Here is a 17,744-nt window from a genome sequence, read left to right on the forward strand (position 1 = left end):
GACAGAGTGAACAGAAACCATTCGTGTCCGGGCTGGTAACAACACCAGGCCTGGTGGCTAAAGCTCCCGCTTCACACACGGAGGGCCCGGGTTCAATTCCCGGCGGGTGGAAACATTTCGACACGTTTCCTTACACCTGTTGTCCTGTTCACCTAGCAGCAAATAGGTACCTGGGTGTTAGTCGACTGGTGTGGGTCGCATCCTGGGGGACAAGATTAAGGACCCCAATGGAAATAAGTTAGACAGTCCTCGATGACGCACTGACTTTCTTGGGTTATCCTGGGTGGCTAACCCTCCGGGGTTAAAAATCCGAACGAAATCTTATCTTATCTTAACAACGTTTGTTTACATAACTCGCCAACCTTCTACCCTCTCATTCGTTTATTCATTTAATCTTGTTTACTCACCTCTCACTCTACATTAAGACTACAGATATTTTAAGGTAAGTAATGAGTGGACATGATTTTTGTATTATAGTTTAATAATAATATTATTATTAATATTAGTACATATGTATTATTGTAATAATAATAATTATTATTAATTTAGGGCACTGGAGCACAGATCCACTGTATAGCACTTTGTCTGGATTTTTTGGGTTATCCTAGGTAATTTATACTATGTATGATAACTTCACTTGTGTACCTGAGAGAGAGAGAGAGAGAGAGAGAGAGAGAGAGAGAGAGAGAGAGAGAGAGAGCCAGAGAGAGAGAGCCAGAGAGAGAGCCAGAGAGAGAGCCAGAGAGAGTGCCAGAGAGAGCCAGAGAGAGAGAGCCAGAGAGAGTGCCAGAGAGTGTGCCAGAGAGTGCCAGAGAGAGTGCCAGAGAGTGCCAGAGAGCGAGCGCCAGAGAGCGAGCGCCAGAGAGTGAGCACCAGAGAGCGAGCGCCAGAGAGCGAGCGCCAGAGAGCGAGCGCGCGAGAGAGCGCAAGAGAGCACGAGAGAGCGCGCGAGAGCTCACGAGCGAGCTAGCGAGCCACATTCAGTCAGCCAACCACCCACATGGCCACCCACCCACCCGTCCAGCCAGCCAGCCACGTATTATACGTGTTCCAGAGTTGTTTCTCTTTACTTAGGGTATAGGTTATACTACATTCTGGCAGGATGACACTACCAGTGATCTTCTCCCATTCCACTGTATCAACAATACATAAAAATAACAGTAACATATGATACTGTATGTGATGTAAAATTTACAATACATTTCACTACCATGTATACATTATATACAGTACATAAATAAAATATAACAGAAGTAAATTATGGTAAAAATAATGAAATAATGATTGTACATTACATTACAGTATTATGTAAGTAGTTTATAGTATAGGAAAAGTTTGACATTATGCCCTACCCAGTATGTCGGCAATTTTCAAAGGTTCGACTTGCATCCATTTTGACTTACGACCGGTTGGTCGGAACCAAGGTTGGTCATAAGTCGGATAGTAGGTGCATGTCAAACATCTTTGAAACCTGCCTATCGAGTACCTGTCTAGTATTCATCATGTACCTCTCGTCTCTACCATTCTTCTGACATAACTATTGTAATAATCAGGAGGCTTTTTACATTCATTAATTTCTTATATCCATACATGTATATTGCAATAATTGTTCTTACTGTCAGTGTATTTAAATTACATTATAACATTTGTAACACTGAGGATTTAATACTCAGAAAAATCATTGTATTTAACTGGCCTATCATCATATAGGCATCTTCATTAAAATTTCAAGAACATTTATGTTATATACCTACTCTACAACTAGCTTAGTGAATATTTAATCTTAAGTTCTGCCCAAAAAACACTACTAGTGGGCCCTTGGTTTTCACAATTAATCTGTGCCAGAGAGTGCCGAAAACCAAAATTCACGAAAACTGAAACCATTTTCCCCATAAGAAATAATGTAAATCCAATTAATCCATTCCAGACACCCAAAAGTATTAACAAAAAATAATTTTTTTAGAGATTGAATATAGATTTACATGCAGAAAAGAAAGACAAATCAATATAAAGCACTACCAAAATGAACATTTAACATCACACTTACCTTTCAATCAATCAAGTTTATTCTCTATAAGGATTACAATGCGGGGTTTACAGATTTTGGTTTTGTGTGGTTTACATGTAATAAAATACTAATTACAGAGGGGGCCACTAGGACACCTAGCATGGCTGGGCATTTCAGGCAAACTTAGATTAATTCTTAACCCTAAATTATTACAAATTATGGAGTAAGTTGACTAAATACTAAGTGACTAAATACTGTACTAGTTTAAGTTCAGCAATGTGAATGCTTTTGTTCTGGCACAATACATAGTTTCTATATTGGAGTATCACAGGCAAACTTACAACTAGTTAGGAATCATTATTTTAGAATTAAGATTCGTATTTCTGTGCTTATAGTCAAATGGGTGAGTGAGTGTAAGTGTGAACCACCAGGTGGTTTTTATGTAGTTAGTTGACGGGGTGTATCAGGGATATAAGATGTTTTCTAATGGTAGTTTTGAAGGTGATGAATGTGTCTGCAGTTCTAGAGTTTTCAAGTAGGGTGTTCCAGATTTTAGGGCCTTTGACATACATTGAATTTTTGTAAAGGTTTAGTCGGACATGGGGAATGTTGTAGAGATGTTTGTGTCTGGTGTTATGCCTGTGGGTCCTGTCACAACTATTTACTGAAGGCTCTCGTTGGTGTATGGAAGACAGGGAGGAGGGGAAAGGGAGGTGAGTTTACTGTTTGGAGACAGGACAAAATGCTTGAATATTATACTAATATCAACTCTACGGCTTACTCATCTATCACAATTCATCTAATATGACATAATAAACAATATTAATAACATAGAAACATGATATATACTCTAGAATGAATAAAATATGTCATTATGTATGACTAGTGGTGGTGGTGGTGTTGGGTTATCAGGACCACTGGCAGAATAAGCCGTATAGTGGTGGCGGCGGTGACAGTGTTGTCACTGGCTCTATATACCGACACTAAAATTGAAAGTATATAGAGGGAGGGAAGAGTATATGGAGAGAAAGAGAGAGGTTAAGAGTGGTGAAGCAATCTAAAAAGAGCAAATGAGAGAGTGGGTGAGATGTTATCAACAAATTTTGGAAATATAAACACATATGCAGTATAATGTGATCCTTTATTGACAACGTTTTGCCCACACAGTGGGTTTTTTCAAGTCACAAACAGATCTACCTGGGGTGGAAGGTACGCAAGTATTTATAGTTAGGTTCAGAATGCTGAGGTCAGGTGGAGGATGCTGCATCTGATGATGGACCGAGTGGGGGTTATAGAGTCTAAAATCTTGGGTAGCTTGGAAGGGAGATTGGATAAGTTTTTGAGCAGACCTTCTGCAGTGTTCTTCCATTCCTATGCTCTTGTGTGGGATAGCAATGAAGAAGTTTCTTGGCAAGTGGTTCAGCTATGTTACAGAAGCCACTATTCTGGTTGAAGTTGTCGGATATAGAGACAAGCGATGATTCCAGGATTCTTCGGTACTGAGTGTTGTCTTCTGTGATGATAAGCCTCGAGTTTCTACCTCCACAACCACGACCATCAAGGACATTACCAGTGATAGACAGGACAAGCTTCCATCCTCTGCAGGGGTATACATAATCCCTTGTAATGGCCAACAAATTATATGTGGGAGAAACATCAAGGGACCTCCAAACATGTATTTCAGAACACCAATACGCAAGCAGGTCTGACGATACAAGGAATGCCTGTGTACAACACTAATTCACACAACCACTTAATAAACTACAGAAACTCAAGACTCATTGCAACAGAAGACAACACTCAATACCGAAGAATCCTGGAGTCATCACTTATCTCCATATCTGACAACTTCAACCAGAATAGTGGCTTCTATAACATAGCTGAACCACTTGCCAAGAAACTAAATTGCTATCCCACATAAGAGCATAGGAATGGAAGAACACTGCAGAAGGTTTGCTCACAAACTTATCCAATCTCCCTTCCAAGCTACCCAAGATTTTAGACTCTATAACCCCACTCGGTACATCATCAGATGCAGCATCCTCCACCTGACCTCAGCATTCTGAACCTGACTATAAATATTCACGTACCTTCCACCCCAGGTACATCCGTTTGTGATTTGAAAAATCCCACTGTGTGGGCGAAACGTTGTCAATAAAGGATCACATTATACTGCATGTGTGTTTATATTTCCATTGTGTCGGTATTTTATACCATTTATTTCCATTTGTTGAAAATAAGAAAAAGTTTTGGAGTGAGATTAATAAGCTGAGGAAGCCTAGGGAACAAATGGATTTGACAGTTAAAAATATGAGAGGAGAGTTATTAAATGAAGAGTTAGAGGTATCAGGAAGATGGAGGGAATATTTTGAGGAATTGTTAAATGTTGATGAAGATAGGGAAGCTGTAATTTCATGTATAGGGCAAGGAGGAATAACATCTTGTAGGAGTGAGGAAGAGCCAGTTGTGAGTGTGGGGGAAGTTCGTGAGGCAGTGGGTAGAATGAAAGGGTTGGTAAGGCAGCTGGGATTGATGGAATAAAGATAGAAATGTTAAGAGCAGGAGGGGATCTAGTGTTGGAGTGGTTGGTGCTATTATTTAATAAATGTATGGAAGAGGGTAAGGTACCTAGGGATTGGCAGAGAGCATGCATAGTTCCTTTGTATAAAGGCAAAGGGGATAAAAGAGAGTGCAAAAATTATAGGGGAATAAGTCTGTTGAGTATACCTGGTAAAGTGTATGGTAGAGTTATTATTCAAAGAATTAAGAGTAAGACAGAGTAGGATAGCAGATGAACAAGGAGGCTTTAGGGAAGGTAGGGGGTGTGTGTAGACCAAGTGTTTACAGTGAAACTTATAAGTGAACATTATTTAGATAAGGGTAAAGAGGTTTTTGTGGCATTTATGGATTTAGAAAAGGCATATGACAGGGCCTAGGTAGTAGGTTGGTCGACAGCAACCGCCCAGGGAGGTACTACCGTCCTGCCGAGTGTAAAATGTAAGCCTGTAATTGTTTTACATGATGGTAGGATTGCTGGCGTCCATTTTTCTGTCTCATAAACATGCTAGGCTTCAGGTATGTCTTGCTACTTCTACTCACACTTAGGTCACGCTACACATACATGTGCAAGCATATATACGTATATATATATACACCCCTCTGGGTTGTCTCCTATTTTCTTTCTAGTTCTTGTTCTTGTTCTTGTTTATTTCCTCTCATCTCCACGGGGAAGTGGAACAGAATTCTTCCTCCGTAAGCCATGCATGTTGTAAGAGGCAACTAAAATGCCAGGAGCAAGGGGCTAGTAACCCCTTCTCCCGTATATATTACTAAATGTAAAAGGAGAAATTTTCGTTTTTCCTTTTGGGCCACCCTGCCTCGGTGGGATACGGCCGGTGTGTTGAAAGAAGATATGACAGGGTGGACAGGGGGGGCAATGTGGCAGATGTTGCAGGTGTATGGTATAGAAGGTAGGTTACTGAAAGCAGTGAAGAGTTTTTACGAGAATAGTGAGGCTCAGGGTAGAGTATGCAGGAGAGAGGGAGATTATTTCCCAGTAAAAGTAGGCCTTAGACAAGGATGTGTGATGTCACCGTGGCTGTTCAATATATTTATAGATGGGGTTGTAATAGAAGTGAGTGCAAGGGTCTTGGCAAGAGGTATGGAGTTAACCCTTTCAGGGTTGAGAAGCCCCCTCCTAAACTTGTTCTCAGGGTCGAAAATTTTTTGGAAAAAAAAAAAATTATTTTTTCTTATGAAATGATCGAGAATCTTTTCCCAATCATAATGACACCAAAAGTATGAAATTTGATGGAAAACTTATGGAATTATGCTCTCGCAAAGTTAGTGGTCTCACCGATGTTTACACATCGGCAATTTCGCCAACTTTGAGCTCTATTTTTGGCAAATTCTTGTGTACTAGTCGACAGGAATCATATTTATTTCGCTATAACTCCATTTTTTCTATCAAACGAGTACAAGAAACCACCCATTTATCAATTTCAACTATCCAATCAAGTGGTTAGAAATTGGTAATTTTGCCAATTTCACACAAATTTCAAAAGATGCCAATTTCCAAATAGGGTCCAGAATAAACAAGACAGACATTCCTGGCACTAAAATAACAAGTTCTCTGTTTCTTAGTCACATCCCCAGGCCCCTCTTATATTTCTTTTGCTCTCCACTTTGAATTTTTATTCTTACAAAAAATAGAAGATTTACTGTTATGCAGACTACTGCATTAGTGTAGAAATGGTATAAATAATATCAGCGCACTTGTGAAAGAATATCAGACTCATCAGTTGACGTGTATTGGACGCTTGGCATGATTTGTTTACTTCTGAACTTGGTAAAAATAGAACATTTCTGCTACTTTGAGTTCAATTTCAAGGTACTTTTGATTGTAAAACCAATCAAAATCATCTCAATTTCTGTAATATGTCTTCCATTCTATAAAATGAGACCAGGAAAACTAGAATACAACCATAAATACCATACAAAAATACAGTGCAAAGTCACTGTTTTAATCCAAAAACACTGTCAGTTTTTTTCTCTCATTATGCATTGTGTGCTGCAGGTTTTTTTTTATACTGCTCACACTGACCACACAGATCCATTCTTTCATATGCAAGCCTACCAGCTTTCTCTCGCTCGATTTGAAGGCGCTAGAATTTAGGCATTCTAGTACGTCAATAACCCCGGTGCATAAGCCGTCCTAGTACGTCGAAAACCCTGAAAGGGTTAAAAGATAAAAAATCAAACACAAAGTGGGAGTTGTCACAGTTGCTCTTTGCTGATGACATGGTGCTTTTGGTAGATTCTGAAGAGAAGTTGCAGAGGCTGGTGGATGAATTTGGTAGGGTATGTCTCATAAACACGCTAGATAACAGGGATATCTTGCTACTCCTACTTACACTTTGGTCACACTTCACAGACACACACATGCATATATATATACATACATCTAGGTTTTTCTCCTTTTTCTAAATAGCTCTTGTTCTTCTTTATTTCTTCTATTGTCCATGGGGAAGTGGAAAAGAATCTTTCCTCCGTAAGCCATGTGTGTCGTATGAGGCGACTAAAATGCCGGGAGCAATGGGCTAGTAACCCCTTCTCCTGTAGACATTTACTAAAAAAGAGAAGAAAAAACTTTATAAAACTGGGATGCTTAAATGTGCGTGGATGTAGTGCGGATGACAAGAAACAGATGATTGCTGATGTTATGAATGAAAAGAAGTTGGATGTCCTGGCCCTAAGCGAAACAAAGCTGAAGGGGGTAGGAGAGTTTCAGTGAGGGGAAATAAATGGGATTAAATCTGGAGTATCTGAGAGAGTTAGAGCAAAGGAAGGGGTAGCAGTAATGTTAAATGATCAGTTATGGAAGGAGAAAAGAGAATATGAATGTGTAAATTCAAGAATTATGTGGATTAAAGTAAAGGTTGGATGCGAGAAGTGGGTCATAATAAGCGTGTATGCACCTGGAGAAGAGAGGAATGCAGAGGAGAGAGAGAGATTTTGGGAGATGTTAAGTGAATGTATAGGAGCCTTTGAACCAAGTGAGAGAGTAATTGTGGTAGGAGACCTGAATGCTAAAGTAGGAGAAACTTTTAGAGAGGGTGTGGTAGGTAAGTTTGGGGTGCCAGGTGTAAATGATAATGGGAGCCCTTTGATTGAACTTTGTATAGAAAGGGGTTTAGTTATAGGTAATACATATTTTAAGAAAAAGAGGATAAATAAGTATACAAGATATGATGTAGGGCGAAATGACAGTAGTTTGTTGGATTATGTATTGGTAGATAAAAGACTGTTGAGTAGACTTCAGGATGTACATGTTTATAGAGGGGCCACAGATATATCAGATCACTTTCTAGTTGTAGCTACACTGAGAGTAAAAGGTAGATGGGATACAAGGAGAATAGAAGCATCAGGGAAGAGAGGTGAAGGTTTATAAACTAAAAGAGGAGGCAGTTAGGGTAAGATATAAACAGCTATTGGAGGATAGATGGGCTAATGAGAGCATAGGCAATGGGGTCGAAGAGGTATGGGGTAGGTTTAAAAATGTAGTGTTAGAGTGTTCAGCAGAAGTTTGTGGTTACAGGAAAGTGGGTGCAGGAGGGAAGAGGAGCAATTGGTGGAATGATGATGTAAAGAGAGTAGTAAGGGAGAAAAAGTTAGCATATGAGAAGTTTTTACAAAGTAGAAGTGATGCAAGGAGGGAAGAGTATATGGAGAAAAAGAGAGGTTAAGAGAGTGGTGAAGCAATGTAAAAAGAGAGCAAATGAGAGAGTGGGTGAGATGTTATCAACAAATTTTGTTGAAAATAAGAAAAAGTTTTGGAGTGAGATTAACAAGTTAAGAAAGCCTAGAGAACAAATGGATTTGTCAGTTAAAAATAGGAGAGGAGAGTTATTAAATGGAGAGTTAGAGGTATTGGGAAGATGGAGGGAATATTTTGAGGAATTGTTAAATGTTGATGAAGATAGGGAAGCTGTGATTTCGTGTATAGGGCAAGGAGGAATAACATCTTGTAGGAGTGAGGAAGAGCCAGTTGTGAGTGTGGGGGAAGTTCGTGAGGCAGTAGGTAAAATGAAAGGGGGTAAGGCAGCTGGGATTGATGGGATAAAGATAGAAATGTTAAAAGCAGGTGGGGATATAGTTTTGGAGTGGTTGGTGCAATTATTTAATAAATGTATGGAAGAGGGTAAGGTACCTAGGGATTGGCAGAGAGCATGTATAGTGCCTTTGTATAAAGGCAAAGGGGATAAAAGAGAGTGCAAAAATTATAGGGGGATAAGTCTGTTGAGACTACCTGGTAAAGTGTATGGTAGAGTTATAATTGAAAGAATTAAGAGTAAGACGGAAAATAGGATAGCAGATGAACAAGGAGGCTTTAGGAAAGGTAGGGGGTGTGTGGACCAGGTGTTTACAGTGAAACATATAAGTGAACAGTATTTAGATAAGGCTAAAGAGGTCTTTGTGGCATTTATGGATTTGGAAAAGGCATATGACAGGGTGGATAGGGGGGCAATGTGGCAGATGTTGCAAGTGTATGGTGTAGGAGGTAGGTTACTGAAAGCAGTGAAGAGTTTTTACGAGGATAGTGAGGCTCAAGTTAGAGTATGTAGGAAAGAGGGAAATTTTTTCCCAGTAAAAGTAGGCCTTAGACAAGGATGTGTGATGTCACCGTGGTTGTTTAATATATTTATAGATGGGGTTGTAAGAGAAGTAAATGCGAGGGTCTTGGCAAGAGGCGTGGAGTTAAAAGATAAAGAATCACACACAAAGTGGGAGTTGTCACAGCTGCTCTTTGCTGATGACACTGTGCTCTTGGGAGATTCTGAAGAGAAGTTGCAGAGATTGGTGGATGAATTTGGTAGGGTGTGCAAAAGAAGAAAATTAAAGGTGAATACAGGAAAGAGTAAGGTTATGAGGATAACAAAAAGATTAGGTGATGAAAGATTGAATATCAGATTGGAGGGAGAGAGTATGGAGGAGGTGAATGTATTCAGATATTTGGGAGTGGACGTGTCAGCGGATGGGTCTATGAAAGATGAGGTGAATCATAGAATTGATGAGGGAAAAAGAGTGAGTGGTGCACTTAGGAGTCTGGGGAGACAAAGAACTTTGTCCTTGGAGGCAAAGAGGGGAATGTATGAGAGTATAGTTTTACCAACGCTCTTATATGGGTGTGAAGCATGGGTGATGAATGTTGCAGCGAGGAGAAGGCTGGAGGCAGTGGAGATGTCATGTCTGAGGGCAATGTGTGGTGTGAATATAATGCAGAGAATTCGTAGTTTGGAAGTTAGGAGGAGGTGCGTGATTACCAAAACTGTTGTTCACAGGGCTGAGGAAGGGTTGTTGAGGTGGTTCGGAGATGTAGAGAGAATGGAGCGAAACAGAATGACTTCAAGAGTGTATCAGTCTGTAGTGGAAGGAAGGCGGGGTAGGGGTCGGCCTAGGAAAGGTTGGAGGGAGGGGGTAAAGGAGGTTTTGTGTGCGAGGGGCTTGGACTTCCAGCAGGCATGCGTGAGCGTGTTTGATAGGAGTGAATGGAGACAAATGGTTTTTAATACTTGACGTGCTGTTGGAGTGTGAGCAAAGTAACATTTATGAAGGGATTCAGGGAAACCGGCAGGCCGGACTTGAGTCCTGGAGATGGGAAGTACAGTGCCTGCACTCTGAAGGAGGGGTGTTAATGTTGCAGTTTAAAAACTGTAGTGTAAAGCACCCTTCTGGCAAGACAGTGATGGAGTGAATGATGGTGAAAGTTTTTCTTTTTCAGGCCACCCTGCCTTGGTGGGAATCGGCCAGTGTGATAATAAAAAAAAAAATGTAAAAGAAGAAAATTAAAAGTGAATATAGGAAAGAGTAAGGTTATGAGGATAACAAAAAGCTTAGGTGATGAACGACTGGATATCAGATTGGAGGGAGAGAGTATGGAGGAGGTGAATGTATTCAGATATTTAGGAATGGACGTGTCAGCAGATGGGTCTATGAAGGACGAGGTGAATCACAGAATTGATGAGGGGAAAAGGGTGAGTGGTGCACTTAGGAGTCTGTAGAGACAAAGAACTTTGTCTGTGGAAGCAAAAAGGGGAATGAGAGTATAGTTGTACCAAACCTCTTGTACGGGTGTGAAGCATGGGTGATGAATACTGCAATGAGAAGGCCAGAAGCAGTGGAGATGTCATGTCTGAGGGCAATGTGTGGTGTGAATATAATGAAGAGAATTCGTAGTTTGGAAATTAGGAGAAGGTGTGGGATTACCAAAACTATTACCCAAAGGGCGAAGGAGGGGTTGTTGAGGTGGTTCAGACATATAGAGAGAATGGAACAAAACAGAATGACTTCCAGAGAGTATAAATCTGTAGCGGAGGGAAGGCAGGGTAGGGGTCAGCCTAGGAAGGGTTGGAGGGAGGGGGTAAAGGAAGTTGTGTGTGCAAGGGGCTTGGAATTCCAGCAAGCGTGCATGAGCATATTTGATAGAAGTGAGTGGAGACAAATGGATTTTAATACACAAATAACCCGCACATAAAAGAGAAGCTTACGACGATGTTTCGGTCCGACTTGGACCATTTACAAAGTCACACTAACCAGAAGTGGAGCAGGACAGCTATATATAGGCAGGAAGAGGTGGTGGTAGTAGCAGTAGTAGTACAAGAATGGTAAATAATACCGACAAGACTTGTAAATGGTCCAAGTCGGACCAAAACGTCGTCGTAAGCTTCTCTCTTTTATGTGCGGGTTATTTGTGTATCGTTCGTCACGGTATTGTGCCTTTTTTTGTTATTTATGGTTTTTAATACTTGACGTGCTGTTGGAGTGTGAGCAAAGTAACATTTATGAAGGGATTCAGGGAAACCGGCAGGCCAGACTTGAGTCCTGGAGATGGGAAGTACAGTGCCTGCACTCTGAAGGAGGGGTGTTAAAGTTGCAGTTTTATAACTGTAGTGTAAGCGCACCTCTGGCAAGACAGTGATGGAGTGAATGATGATGAGTTTTTCTTTTTTGGGCCACCCTGCCTTGGTGGGAATTGGCCGATGTGTTAATAAAAATAATAAAAAAACATTGGAGGAGTTAAGTTTCATGTTGCGTTTTTTCTATCGCTTAATCGCTTAACTCACTTGCTACACTGTTAATGCTACACTATCACTGGCTGGCACTATAGCCTTTATCGACTCCTGCTGCTTTAGTATTGTACATATCGTAGAATCACTGAAGAAGGCACATTCTCCCCTCTCTCTCTTCTTCTTCCACTTGTACTTTGCTATAATTTCTTTCTTGAATTCGATCGTGTTTCTCACCTTCTTTACCAAAGGGCTGGCACTAGGAGCTTTCTTTGGGCCCATGGTGGCTTAATTTCTAGTTGCAAGCACAAAAAACATTGGATTATTATGTCTATGGGAGGCTGTGTGTGTACGGGGCCACTGGGACATGTTCTGTACGACCACTGAAATTCAAGGGAAATCACAAAAACCAAGACCATATTTTGACGAAAAATGTTGCCGATAATCATAATTCACGAAAACTGACTCACAAAAACCAAGGGTCCACTGTATAGGCTTTTCCATTTATTATATAACATAGTAAAACTATGTAATGCCATGGAAAATAAACATTACAACAATATTTTTAAGGATAAAATTAAGCACATTAATTTTTCTACTTAAATATACATGTATACCTAAATGTTAATACAGCCTCTTCTCACTTATCGAAGGGGTTCCATTCCTAAGAGAAGGTTAATAAGCGAATTGGTAAAGTAAGGAGCATACTATACTGGTAGTGGGTTTGTGTCAACCATCTTCAGATATTTTTTTAACCCTTAAACTGTCCAAGCAGATCTACATTCACATGCGTAGTGCTCCAAACGTAGATCTACGTTTCTTTTACACATTTTCAAATATAACAAAAAAAAAAAAAAACGTACATCAAAGTTTTTTTACACATTTTCAAATGTAAAAAAAAAAAATCTACTTTTTTACATATACTTTCAAATGTTGAAAAAACATAGATCTACGTTTGGACAGTTTAAAGGTTAATGTCACCTTTGCACCATTCATAACATTTCTAGTATATTTTTAAATGTTTATACAGTAGTACTGTATACTGTAAAAAGCAGAATAGAAGAAATCAGCTCTAATATACATTACTTAGGTTTGCATACTGGTTGGAGAGCTGGTCATAAATCCGAGCGGTCGGTAAATGAGTACGTCGCTAAGTGATGAGAGGATGTAATGTAATTTGGAAATCTCAAGACAGCAAATCCTGAAGCTGTGCCTCTCACCTGTCTGGCTGTCATAATTGCCATCCACCTGGACATAAACATTGATGTTGCGGTAGTTACACATATCCTGGTTGCAGCAGGTGAGGTCAGGGTCTGGGTGGAGCTGAATAACAGGCACAGGAGTCTCACGGGTCTCCATACTGTGCACTTCACCTTTCCTCAAACACTCGGCATGTCTACCCCTAAGACAATAAAAATGAGAATGTCATTAATTCTCTATGACTACCCTTACCCATCACATAGTAATAATCAGATGCACATGTACACATGCAAAAAACATCAACACGTTTCTTGAAGATTGAGAAATTTATGCAACACATGGGAATCTTTATTGAAGAAACGTTTTGCCATACAGTGGCTTCATCAGTCCAATACAAATCAGGTAGGTGTAAGTAGAAGAGGAGTTTGAGGTAATCAGTTCCTCAGCCTGGAGTTGATGTGTTCAGTCCATCAATCTTGTAGAAAGTACAGCATTGGGCCATAGAAGTGGCTTATATACTGTAGTCACGTGAGGCAAAGCAGGAGGAGGTGGGGTCAAAGTGGTACCATCCACTAGTCGAAGTAGGTCTTCATCCAAAGGTTGGACAAGTTTTGAAGAATTCTTTGTATCAAGATCACATGATGTTGCAGTGTCTGACAGATGTCGGTTTTAAACCATTTTATCACATCTGTCAAACAACATTTCTTGCTAGGTGACCAACAGGGTATGTCTAACACTTAGTGTCAGACTCATAAGAATTCTGTATACATATTTATAATTATTTTAATTGCACAATATTCTGAAAATAAATGACTGTAATGTCATTTAAATAAATCAATGGTTAGCACCTACCTAATTTTTATCTCAATGGCTGTCTCCTTCCAAGGCAAAGCAATCCAAAGAAAATACATTCATCATCATTCATTCAAATGCTGTCTTGCCAGAAATGTGCTGACAACACAAATCAGATTACCCCCCAACTGCCATGTCCCCACCCAACCTTCAGAGTGCAGGTACTGCTCTGCCTACCTCCAGAACTCAAGTCTGGCTAACTAGTTTCTCTGAATCCCTTAACAAAAGCTTTCTCTCTCTCCAACAGCAAACAGCAAGTTCACTAAAAACCACTTGTTTCCATTCACACTTATCTAACATGCTCCGACAGCCCTGCTAGATGCTCAAGCCCCAAAAAATCTGAAGCCTCTGTTATGTCCTCCCTTCAACCATTTCTGGGATGACCCCTACACCTAACTCCTCCTCCCAGACATCTTTAAACTTAAAAAAAAAATTCTCATGAGCAATACAAATTAGTTGATCTTATTATATTACAGATATAATCTGATAAAATATAAGGCTCAGAAGAAAGCCACTAATTATGCAAATGCATTTTGGGCAAACTAATTATGAAGCTTACATGAAGTCATTTGTTTACTCTTGAATGTTTGCAAAAATTTAACATTTCCGCTACTTTGAGCTTAGTTTCAAGCCATTTCCAGTACTAAAACCAATCAAACTCATCTCTATTTCTGTAATATATCTTCCATTCTATTAAATGAGACCCAGAAATCGCAAATACAACTATAAAAAGCATACAAAAAACACTGTAAAGTCGCTGTTTTAATCGAAAATTACGGTCTGTTTTTTTTCCTCATTATGCACTGTGTGCTGCTGGATTTGTTTTATGTGGTGCACACATACCACATATATGTATTCTTTCATATCTAGGCCCAAATTTACCACTCACAGCTTATCAGAGTGAGCTGAGCTCATGGCGTAGATCTACGGTTTGGACCCTCAACAGAGCCGTAGATCTACGGCACGGACCCTGAAAGGGTTAAAGACTTCAGGTACCAAGTCTTTATCAGGGGTTACTTCTCTACTTTGTTTTTTACTGGCACTAGAACCAGCTTGAGAGTCACTGGACTCGTCGCACAAAAAAAAATTCCAGAGAGCGGTTTCTGGCGTCTCTAAGATTTGCCTAAAATGGGACAAGGCATTGTCACTGAACATGTTGCAAACTCAGCCTGCAACAGATTTGTTAGGGTGATACATATTTCTCCACAAAACTTTGCAATTCACTCCACTTTGCACACATGTCCTTAATCACTGAAGAAGGCACCTTCTTCCCTTTCTCTTCCTCCTTTGAAGCAATTTCCTCATGTGATCTGTTGCTGTTCCAGATGAAGGTCTTGCGGCTTTTCAGTGGTTAGCTCTTCACTGCAGTCGTCCACCAACTCTTCCACATCCTGGCCACTCACATCCAACCCCATGGACTTCCCCAAAGCCACAATAGATTCCACAACAGGAGTAGGCTTGTCAGGTGCATGTGGGGAAGTGCCCTGGCTGGTGTGTGGGGAAGTACCCTGGCTGGGGCATGTGGGGAAGTACCCTGGCTGGGGCATGTGGGGAAGTACCCTGGCTGGGGCATGTGGGGAAGTACCCTGGCTGGGGCATGTGGGGAAGTACCCACACTAGTTTTTATAAAATAATTCAAAACTATAATAATTCACTACTAAACTTCTCTACTAGACCTATTAAAGCCATATAGCATTACATCTATTAATACTCAAGTCTCTGTACTCACTGTAACTCACCTAATGACCATTTAATCTGTTATAGCCTAATTAATCTTAAGTTAATTTTAAGTTTGCCTGAAATGCTTTACATACAAGGGGCTTCTGGCATGTACACTCAACTATTATATTCCTTCATACAACTATGTATCATGTCAAAATAAAATTATTATTATCCATCCTGTCATTTTTCAAGCAGATGCAATTGATACAATGTTATGGTCTTTGAAGGTGAGGTCTTCTGACATGATCAATCCCAGATCTTTTACATTAGTTTTTCACTCTTACTGTGTGGTTGGAATTTGTTTTATACTCCAATGTAGTTTTAATTTCCTCACGTTTTCCATATTGGAATAATTGAAAGTCCTCATCGCTGAGCTTCATATTGTTTTCTGCTGCCCATATAAAGATTTGGGTGATGTCTGCCTGAAGTCTTGCTGTGTCTTCAATGGAGGAAACTGTCATGCAAATTCGGGTGTCATCTGCAAAGGAAGACGCAGCACTGTGGCTTATATCCCTGTCTGTCAGATATGAGGATGAGGAACAAGATGGGAGCGAGCACTGTGCCTTGTGGAACAGAGCTTTTCACTGTAGCCACCTCAGATTTTACTCTGGTGACTACTACTGTGTTCTTTGAATACATATGTAAAAACTATACATGCATTTGCTCATATCATGAACATAGGTAAAACATTATAATCATTATAATGGAAATAAGTCACTCTGGCTTTTTTGGGTTACCCTACGTTCTATACACATGCTGCTATGTATGATAATCTATGTAACTGTATTTGTGTTAACCTGAATAAACTTACTTACTCTCAATATCTGTAAGCCTCTCAAATGTTAATCAATCCATTGTGTCTGCCTTAGGTTAATAATCAAAATTGTAATTCCTCTCTATCAAACTTATTAAACCCTTATAGCATGAAATATAATATTCAATTCTCTTGTATTCATTGTCAACTCACCTAATGATCATACGCACAAAATTACTGCACTATTATTGCCTTATTAATATTAAGTTAGTCTTAAGTATGCCTGAAATACTCTGCATATAAAGGGGCTTTTGGCATGTACACCCAACTGTTATACTCTTTTCTACAAACAGGTATTGTGCTGAAATAAATTTATTTTTATTTTATTATCACACTGGCCAATTCCCACCAAGGCAGGGTGGCCCGAAAAAGAAAAACTTTCACCATCAGTCACTCCATCACTGTCTTGCCAGAAGGGTGCTTTACACTACAGTTTTTAAACTGCAACATTAACACCCCTCCTTCAGAGTGCAGGCACTGTACTTCCCATCTCCAGGACTCAAGTCCGGCCTGCCGGTTTCCCTGAATCCCTTCATAAATGTTACTTTGCTCACACTCCAACAGCACGTCAAGTATTAAAAACCATTTGTCTCCATTCACTCCTATCAAACACGCTCATGCATACCTGCTGGAAGTCCAAGCCCCTCGCACACAAAACCTCCTTTACCCCCTCTCTCCAACCTTTCCTAGGCCGACCCCTACCCCGCCTTCCTTCCACTACAGACTGATACACTCTTGAAGTCATTCTGTTTCGCTCCATTCTCTCTACATGTCCGAACCACCTCAACAACCCTTCCTCAGCCCTCTGGACAACAGTTTTGGTAATCCCGCACCTCCTCCTAACTTCCAAACTACGAATTCTCTGCATTATATTCACACCACAGATTGCCCTCAGACATGACATCTCCACTGCCTCCAGCCTTCTCCTCGCTGCAACATTCATCACCCATGCTTCACACCCATATAAGAGCGTTGGTAAAACTATACTCTCATACATTCCCCTCTTTGCCTCCAAGGACAAACTTCTTTGTCTCCACAGACTCCTAAGTACACCACTCACTCTTTTTCCCTCATCAATTCTATGATTCACCTCATCTTTCATAGACCCATCCGCTGACACGTCCACTCCCAAATATCTGAATACATTCACCTCCTCCATACTCTCTCCCTCCAATCTGATATTCAATCTTTCATCACCTAATCTTTTTGTTATCCTCATAACCTTACTCTTTCCTGTATTCACCTTTAATTTTCTTCTTTTGCACACCCTACCAAATTCATCCACCAATCTCTGCAACTTCTCTTCAGAATCTCCCAAGAGCACAGTGTCATCAGCAAAGAGCAGCTGTGACAACTCCCACTTTGTGTGTGATTCTTTATCTTTTAACTCCACGCCTCTTGTCAAGACCCTCGCATTTACTTCTCTTACAACCCCATCTAAAAATATGTTAAACAACCATGGTGACATCACACATCCTTGTCTAAGGCCTACTTTTACTGGGAAATAATTTCCCTCTTTCCTACATACTCTAACTTGAGCCTCACTATCCTCGTAAAAACTCCTCACTGCTTTCAGTAACTT

General features: G+C 40.2%; 1 protein-coding gene across 3 annotated transcripts in view; it reads right to left on the reverse strand.

Moving 5' to 3' along the window:
- LOC128702446 (BMP and activin membrane-bound inhibitor homolog) overlaps positions 1-17,744 on the reverse strand; it is a 125,808-nt gene that overhangs the window by 96,809 nt on the left and 11,255 nt on the right. For 2 of the 3 annotated variants that reach the window (XM_070100685.1, XM_070100686.1), the window contains one exon: positions 12,795-12,976. In XM_070100685.1, coding sequence (XP_069956786.1) covers positions 12,795-12,976 — 182 coding nt within the window. Of the gene's footprint in view, positions 1-3,132; positions 3,608-12,674; positions 12,977-17,744 lie in introns of those variants that run through there. The other variant, XM_070100687.1, reaches the window with a different exon arrangement.

This window comes from Cherax quadricarinatus, chromosome 74 (assembly GCF_038502225.1).
Source record: "Cherax quadricarinatus isolate ZL_2023a chromosome 74, ASM3850222v1, whole genome shotgun sequence".
Classification (NCBI taxonomy): domain Eukaryota; kingdom Metazoa; phylum Arthropoda; class Malacostraca; order Decapoda; family Parastacidae; genus Cherax; species Cherax quadricarinatus.